The sequence below is a fragment of the Arvicola amphibius genome, chromosome 1 (genome assembly GCF_903992535.2).
Source record: "Arvicola amphibius chromosome 1, mArvAmp1.2, whole genome shotgun sequence".
NCBI classification, from domain to species: Eukaryota; Metazoa; Chordata; class Mammalia; order Rodentia; family Cricetidae; genus Arvicola; species Arvicola amphibius.
In genome coordinates, this window is record NC_052047.1 from 69874739 (window position 1) to 69883462 (window position 8724).

An 8724-nucleotide genomic window follows, 5' to 3' on the forward strand; every position below is an offset into this window, starting at 1 on the left:
CATCGGTGCATCTGTTCTGTTCGCTCTGACTTTCAGACAAGCCTGGACAAGACTCAACAGCCTGAAGCTTCCTCCCACCTCTGCATCTCCCCAGCTGTATTGGCCCTTGGAGTACAAATCTGCAAGCGCTTCTTGGAGCTTTGAGTGACCGAGAGGCTGGAAAGCTCTCATTCACTCCCACCCAAGCAAGACCTGCTTTCCACATCTCCCTCCTAGCAACTCTGTCTTAAGTTACTCAGCATTTTGAAGGCAGATGCAATGAACACATTTGCTCTTCTCCAGGAGGGAATGATGCTTGAGATAGACGGTGGGAGTAAGGGCATCCCAGAGCCAAGTGTGGGGGCACACACCTTTGATCCCAGTGAGGCAGAGGCAGGACCTGTTGGTTCAAGGCCAGCCAGGACTATATAGTTGAAATCCTGTCTCAAAAACAAGTTAGGGGCTGAAGAGGTGGCTCAGCAGTTAAGAGCACTGGATGTTCTTCCAGAGGACCCAGGTTCAATTCTCAGCAACCACATGCCAGCTCACAACTGAAACTCCAGTTCTGGGGGATCTGATACCTTCACACCAATGCACATAAGTTAATTAAAATAATAAAATTACAAATTAAATGTGCCTTCAGGCTAGTACATAACCCTGTAGGTTACTGTCACCTATTGTCAGGGTCCCATTCCCCAGGACATAGTTGACATCAACTCATATTGGAAGCACACCTATTTAATATTTGACTTAACATTTAGATTTACCCAGAACTTAGTTTCCTTAAGGCCCAAAAGAAAAAGGATCCAAAACGAGAGCCTTTTAAGTATTTTAAGGGTTTGGAGGTTTCGCCCCCACTGTAGGAATCTGTAAGTGGCCCTTTAGGTCAAGCTCCCTATGAAGTACATTCCTTCACCTCAAGTTCCCTGCAAACCCTGTGCGCCTCCGAGACCCACTAAACGAAGACAGATACAGAGACGGCTCCTTGGTCAGCTAAGAACTACTGCAGAGGACCCAGGTCAGTTCTCAGCACTGGTCCAGACCAGTTGGGTCAGGGTTCCAGTCCCATGGAGAAGACTGGAGACCAAATAAAGAGAGATGACAGGAGTCAAAAGCTGGGTCAGGAGAGCTACCAGCAGCACAGATCTTTGCACCCTCACTCAGGGAAGCAGAAGACAGTCAGGACATCTACCAGGACCAGAGCCCAGTATCTCGGGCTCCCCCTCAGTAAGGTTCACCTTGGAATGCAAATGGAGCATCTGACCACATATCTAGGTGGGAAATGCCAAGTACCAATTCCCACACTACAGGCCCCCAGGCCCTGGCACCACCCTGGCTGAGGGACAAAACGCCTACATCCCAACATCAAGACCTCCAGGCAGTCTCCAGCCCAGTGTAGACACCAACACAGCACCCATGCTGGGCAACTCAGTCATGTGATTCCAGCTCCTGGAATATCCAATGTTTTCCACTCACATGAACACACAGATACACCAATCCACATATAACTAAAAGTAAAATCTTTAAAAGAGACAGAGAGGGACAAGACATTAGCAGGGTCTTTATTCAACAGCAGCTTGGAGTTGATGCTGCCATCCCAAGATCTATTTCACGTCTCTGGATCTTTGCAGGCTCCAGCTTGATCAAGAGATAGCGCCTTTTATATGCACTTGATCAAGAGATAGCACCTTTTATATGTACTTGTACACAACCTTGGCGGGCACAGTCTGAAGGTGGAGTCGCACAGGACACTTGTAAAAGTGTGACAACAGAGTCTCACTGTAGCCCACAAGAAAGTAGAATTTGTGTGCTGGCAGCTGCCTCAAGACAAGGGCACAGATGTCCACTTGGTTGGCCCGGCGCTTCAGAACGATCTGGTCAGCCAAGCAGCCTGGAAAGGTGCCCAGCATGAATTTTCGAAGGAAAACATCTTCCAGTGTTCTCTCTGCAGCGTGATCTTCTCCATCCAGGTTACCTGGAGAGGACACAACAGAAGAGTCAGGCAGGTGCGGACTCCAGACCTGACACTCAGCAGTCTGGACACTCAGTTCTATCCTTGCCCCGCCATTTCCCTTTTCCTCTGAGGGAGGAAGACTACCACCTTAAAATCCAAAGCACAAGGATGCCAAGACGGCTCAGCAGGGAAAAGCGTTTGCTGTGAAAGTCTAACAACTGGGGTTCAACCCCCAAAGCACCCTTAAGAGGCCAGGGGCACTTTCAGTCTTGTAGCTGCCTTTGAGTCCTCTGCGCTCACCCATGAAGTAATCCGTCAAACTCATTAGTCCACGCCTCCCCACACAAACACCAGATGCAATCGCACACATCTGCAAGCCCAGCGCTCTTACAGCCAGATGGCAGATGGAGACAGGAGAACTGCCCAGGAGGCTGGAGTGCAAACCACAGCAGACAGAAGACAGACACCCTGCCATTGCTCTACACGGCAGCTTCTCCAACTAGCTCTATATCCCTTCCTCTCTCTCTCTCTCTCTCTCTCTCTCTCTCTCTCTCTCTCTCTCAACTCTTCCTCCACTCTGTCAAACTCTGAACAATTATGTTACATTTTCAGGGCCTGACCCCATTCATTCTCATAACACATGCTAAGTCACGTACTTTCTCTTAGGCTAGGGAGGTCACATTGACTGGGCAGTGAGTAACACTTGGCCACTCACGTAGCTCTTTCCCAGACAAAAAATGACACAGAATTCAAGACTTAACAGTAACAGTTAATTAGCTTCCTTGAGTCGTAGGAAATACGTGCAGAAAGTCCATTGCTGCAGGAAGCTGTCTACTAAAATTGCTTCAAGCTCTGAACCTGAATCAACAAAACGCGGGGGGGGGGGGGGGGGGGGATGGGGGGGGGGGACGACGACGACCTCCTGCACTTGTCTCTAGGGGCAACCAGCCTGCTATGAATTTGTTCTGGAGTCTAAAGTTAGCTGTCTATGTAAAACGTTATCTTTGTGACTGAGACTCCTACATCAGCCTAAGTAATGCAAAATATCCTAATATTATTTCTACTCATCAAAATTATACAGATTAAGCAGAAATCATCTTCCTGACCATCCACAGCTGTATGTATGCCCAACAGATGGAATATATACATGCGATAAACATGCAAGCAGTGGGAAACACCCACAGCAGTTCTTAAGGAAGAAATGAAGTTGTACATGAGAAAAATTACAGACAGGAGCAACCGGTTTCCACAGCCAGTGACCCCATGGACTTCACCAGGTGAAGAGTTATACGTCTGGTGGGTCAACTTGTTAAATACTAGCTGTCATCTGTTGTGTACAGTCACGGCAGCTCTCAGCACCTGGGTACCCGCAGCCATGCAGTATAGTTTCAGAGACTCTGACCTCAGGGACTCAAAGGTGTATCTTACATGTTTTATGGGATGAAAGGGGCTGGGCATTGGACCCAAGAAACTGTATTTTAAATGTTTTACATGTACATCCTAATGAACATTAATTCAAAATGAGAGTACACATGCTGAACAAAGCACATTCTCATTAGTTCACAACAGTTATGTTCTATCTACACCGTTCCTCACTGAGCTAGTAAGTTCTGAGCCACTGCCCCCAGTGGTCATTCACAGCAAACTTTGTACGAGCCTCTAGTCAACAGATTAATACATAACTAATTTTATGTGTCCTATTTAAAGGCACTGCTAATATATATGGTTGGCTCATTAATACTGAGCTCTGATAACTCAGGCCCAAGTAAAGTTTATCTAACAAACATTTCCTCCATAAGGCATATCAGTTGTCTTGAGCTCATGGGAAAACAAGACAGCATTTCAGGGTCAAAGTGTTCTATCCCCAGTTTAGGGCACAGTAAAGTCTGAAATATGGCTCCAGACCAAAATGGCACATTTTACCATATAAGCTTGTTCTTCCTTAGCTGGGAACCCACATGTAAGCCTTGCTCTGTCACTCCCCTGAATGACCTTGAATGACTTTGAGGTTACAGATGAATTTTAATCTGAGGAGCCGGGCAGACAGCTCACAGGGGTAGAGACTACTGTACTACCGTGAGGACCTGAGCTCAGATCCCCAGAACTCACGCACAGGTTACCTCAACAGTGGGCACCAGCAGCTGCCATGCTATGACAGAGGGCAGAGGCAGGAGAATCCCCAGAAGCACACGAACTAGCCTAGCACACACAGGTGTTGACAACAAAGAAACCTGTCTCAAACACGACGAAGGTAAGCACTGGTCTGAGATGTCTTGACTTTCACATACATGCAGTATCATACATGTACACCTGCACTCACACATGTACAAACACATTTTACACATGAATACCATATATACAGATTAGTAAATACACACAAAGGATTGGGAGTTGAAACTGCAGTATCTAAAAAGTAAATAAATAAATCGGCTGATGATAGGGTGCATACCTATACGCACAGCACTGGGAGTTCCAGGCCAGCCTGAAGCACACTGCCGGACTCACGTAAAGATGGTTCTGCAGGTAACGATCCCCAGGACCCATATGGTAGAAGGAGAGAACTGTGACAAATCACACACACACACACACACACACACACACACAGTGCATACAGAAATGTAAATGAATACAAAAAAAAAGAGAGGGTGAGAAAACTGACGTCTGCAAACACGGGTGAGTAACGAAGACCGAGTGTGGTACGTCTGTGCAGAGTCTGTGCTTTGCATTATTAGGGCTCTCTCTTCCCAGGTCTAGGATTCTGCGCAGACTCCACTACCTCTTCACCTCTGAGTTCTTTCACATCTCTATAAGTAATGTCGAATCTTGTTTGTAGGCATGCAAATACTGCGTTCTCTGGGGGCTCAATGGAGACCTTAACTCTCACTGAACAAGGAATGCATCCTAATCTGTGGGTCACACTGTAATGCCTGCAGGTGTGCTCCTGGATGGCCATATGAAGGAAACCAGGGATTACAGCCAATGCGTCCCCTGTCGCTCTCCATTTCCATGTATTTACTTGTTACTATTATTTTTTTGGCAAAACATCAGCTCTTTCGAGACCGGCTGGCTCACTAGACGCACAGGTTACCTCAACCTGTGCCCGTCGCCATCATCCTCACCCCCTGAGCTGTGGTTACAGGCCCACCAGTTTTACATTGAGGAGCCAGGGTGGGTCCTCATGCGCGAGCGACACTGCACTTTACTAATCTTACTCATTTTTCCAGCCCCATAACTCGATGTCTTTTACTTTTATTTAACTTTATTTTTTCTTGCGACAAGGTCTCACTACGTAACCCTGGCTAATCCCGAGTGCCAGGATTAAAGGCGTTAGCCATCACGCCCGGCCCCCTTAACCAAAAAATTCGGATCTTTACTTTAAAGAACAGGTTAAAGTGTCACCCGTGCCACCGTTTCAGTCAAACCGGGTGGCGATCCGTCCTGGGTGCCCTCACCTGTGTGCAGCGACAGCCAGCCCTTTCGGTGCGCAATGTGGTGCGGGGCGTGCGCCTCCTCGTAGCTCACCGACTTGTCCCCTTTGGCCACACGGACTCGCGCCGCCCGGTTCTAGGAGCAAAGGGGCGGTCACGGGGCAGCCGGCTCCCTCCCTCTCCCCAAGACCTCCAGCCGGCGGGGCGGCCCGCTGCACTCACCTTGGCGCAGACTGCGGAGGTGTGCAGGGCGCGCCAGGCGCAAGGCAGCTCCCAGCTGCACGCCAGCACCTGCGGAGAGACCGAAAGTGAGCGGACACCGGGCGGCGCCCCCAGCCCACCCGCCCGACCGCAGCCCCAGTCCACCCGCCCGCAGCCCACTCACCCGCCGCCCCAGCCCGCGGACGGACGCGGACGCCGCCATGTTGGACCGGCGCAGAGCGGGACGCGCCAACGCGCAGCCGCGGGAAGGAGGTGCCCCGGGGCAAGAACCAATAGGAGGAACCCGGACAAGGGACGGAGCGAGGCGTGGCGTAGGAGAGGGCGTGGCGTGGGCGGGTCGGGGTGCCACCCGCTATAGAATTTGATGCTTATGAAACGTGAACTTTCTACCCTTAAGGAGCAGGTGATAGGCGAAGCTTCGATCCAGCCTTTCCGCGCTCCCACCCGAGCCAACGTTTTTGCCTGTAACCCCAACATTAGCCTCCCTTGGCCTGGGTATACAGTCGTTGGCCTTCGCCTGAGCAGATCCCAGAGAAGAGGTTACTGGGCTGACTCCTAATCTTTCAAAGTGAAGGAAAGAGAGGCATTATATTGAGGGTGCGTCTCAGCGGCAGAGCCAGACAAGCAAGACAGTTTTTAAAGGGCAAGGAGATTTATGAGGATGTGGCAGAGCCAGCTAATGCTCAAGCTAGAGCGGTGCCGATGTAATTGGTATCCAGAAATTATTAAAGGGGGGGGGGGGGTTAGCACCGTGGATGTTTTATTTTAGAACTCACTGTTCTAAAGTAAGTACATGGATGGACTCTGCTGTCTCACTGTCATATAACAAAATCTACTAAGAAGGGCAGGCGCCTTCAGAAGCAAACTCCTTTTAAACAGCACCTTCAAGGCATCCTTTCAGCAGGGTTTAGTGATATATGCCTTTAATCCCAGCACTCAAGAGGCAGAAGCCAGCAAATCTCTGAGTTGGAGGTCAGTCTGATCTACAGAGAGAAATCCTGTCTAAAATAAGAAAAAAAAAGCACCCTTTCCTTTATTTCAGATAAATGTTCAGGAAATGGACCAAGCGTGCATGAATCACTCTTATCTAAAACTTTACATTTTTAAGTTTATGCGCCATGATACCCAAATAAACGTCTACTGTTTTTCCTTCTTAAACCAGGACTTTAAAATGGGAGTGGTCATGAGCACTTTTAATCTTGACTTGGAAGGCAGAAGCCGATGAATTCATAAGGAGTTCAAGGTGGGTCTACATATGGAGTTCCAGGCCACCAGGGCTACATAGAAAGATGTAGATAGAGTGGCAGGGCTGTGTCCCGCCACCCGGCTAGCTTTCCACCCGAAATAATTACACGGAAACTGTATTCATTTAAACACTGCCTGGCCCATTAGTTTCAGCCTCTTATTGGCTAACTCTCACATTTTGACTAACCCATATTTAATAATCTGTGTAGCACCACGAGAGGTGGCTTACCAGGAGAGATCTTAACCTGCGTCCATCTTGGAGAGGAGAGGCATGACGATTGTCTGAGCCATCTACCTTACTTCCTTCTTCCTGTTCTGTCTACTCCACCCACCTAAGGGCTGGCCTATTAAATGGGCCAAGGCAGTTTCTTTATTAACGAATGAAATCAACACAAACAGAAGACTCTCCCACATCAGAAAGACCCTGTCTCAAAACTAAACTAAAAGAGCATGATCGGGAATGCACTCCCCTGGTTGTACTTACGGCTAAGCTAACTCCTATAACAACATGTATAGGTTCTCTGGGTAAAATCCTCACTCCTTCCCTGTTCAGGAAGGGCACTGCTTTGGAAATAACTCTGATGCTACCTTGCTTCTCGCAGGTAGACAATGTTTTTCAAGACATGGTCTCCTGTAGCCCATACTTGTCCGGAACTCAGTGTGTTCCAGAAGCTAACCTTGAGTTCCTGATCTTCTTGCCTCTGCCATCCAACTCCTGAGGTATGTACCACCTTGTCTGGCCACAGGTAATAATAAATCTTTCTCTACTCTTTTATCTTGGCTATATTTTTTTGACTTTGCGCTCACCAAAAGGCAGACATGTTACATTTGTACAGTTCACCCTGGTTCCCTTACGTAGAAATGGAACATCTCACTCGTAAGGGCTAGTGAGACGGCTCGGCTGATAAGGCACGAGCTGCCCAAGCCTGTTGCCCTGAGTTCTATCCCCAGAGCCCTTGTAAATGTGGAAGGACCGGAGGACCTCCCTGTGGTGGTATGAATGAGAATGGCCCCATTCGGCTCTAACCACCAGGGAGTGGAATTGTTGGGGAAGGATTAAAAGGTGTGGCCTCATTGTGTCACTAGGAGTGGGCTTAGAGGTTTCAAAAGCCCAACCAGCTCCCACCCCAGCCCACAACTTGGGGATCAGATGTAAGTTCTTAGCTACTTCTCCAGCACAGTGCCTGTACCTGTCTGCCTGTGTGTTGCCATCACCATGATGATAAATGACTCTGAAACTGTAAGCCAGCCCCCAATTAAGTGCTTTCTTTTGTAAGAGTTGCCTTTGTCATGATGTCTCTTCACAGTAATAGAACAGAAACTAAGACACTACCCCACAAAGCTCCACATACCCCTTGAGTTAGCATGCACACACATGCACATACATGCACACATATATAAATAAAAATTTAAAAAATAACCACTTCTTTGAGCTGTTAGGATGAGGAAGGTTTTTAATAGTCAGGCATAATGGCTTACTCCTATAATCCCAGCACTTGGGAGGCTGAAGCAGGACTGCTTTGAGTTTAAGGCTATTGTCATGTATAAACAGAAGAGAGCATTTAATGACCGGCAGCTGGAATTGGTTCTGTCCACCTGAACTATGTGAAACTGCCAACATTTGGCTGTTTGGGATATGCCTGGGTCAACTGGTGGGGTTCACACACAGTGTTTCCTGAGGGAAAAAGATTGGCCCTCGGGGGTGGGAAATAGTCAGATGGTTAGTGCCCGCGACCGAGGCAGAGGCAGAGCGACCAGTCTATTGGGCTCCCGTCTGTGTTTTGAGGGTTAAAATTTCTTTGACCACTGAATCTGGGTCCTTCATCTGGACCTCACTGGGAGTATTTTATTCTTATGTTTTTCAGACTGCAGCCTCCAGCTGTTTCAGATACTGGA

The 8724-nt window shown here is 48.4% G+C and overlaps 1 protein-coding gene across 1 annotated transcript; it reads right to left on the reverse strand.

Moving 5' to 3' along the window:
• Positions 1-1520: 1520 nt before the first annotated feature.
• Positions 1521-5810, reverse strand: Mrps24 (mitochondrial ribosomal protein S24). The gene is made up of 4 exons (XM_038341208.2): positions 5747-5810; positions 5584-5652; positions 5386-5497; positions 1521-1954 (listed from the first exon to the last, which is right to left on the reverse strand). Exons 1-4 carry the CDS (start codon positions 5783-5785, stop codon positions 1671-1673), a joined length of 504 nt encoding a protein of 167 aa, XP_038197136.1. The 5' UTR covers positions 5786-5810; the 3' UTR covers positions 1521-1670.
• Between the last annotated feature and the right edge of the window lie 2914 nt (positions 5811-8724).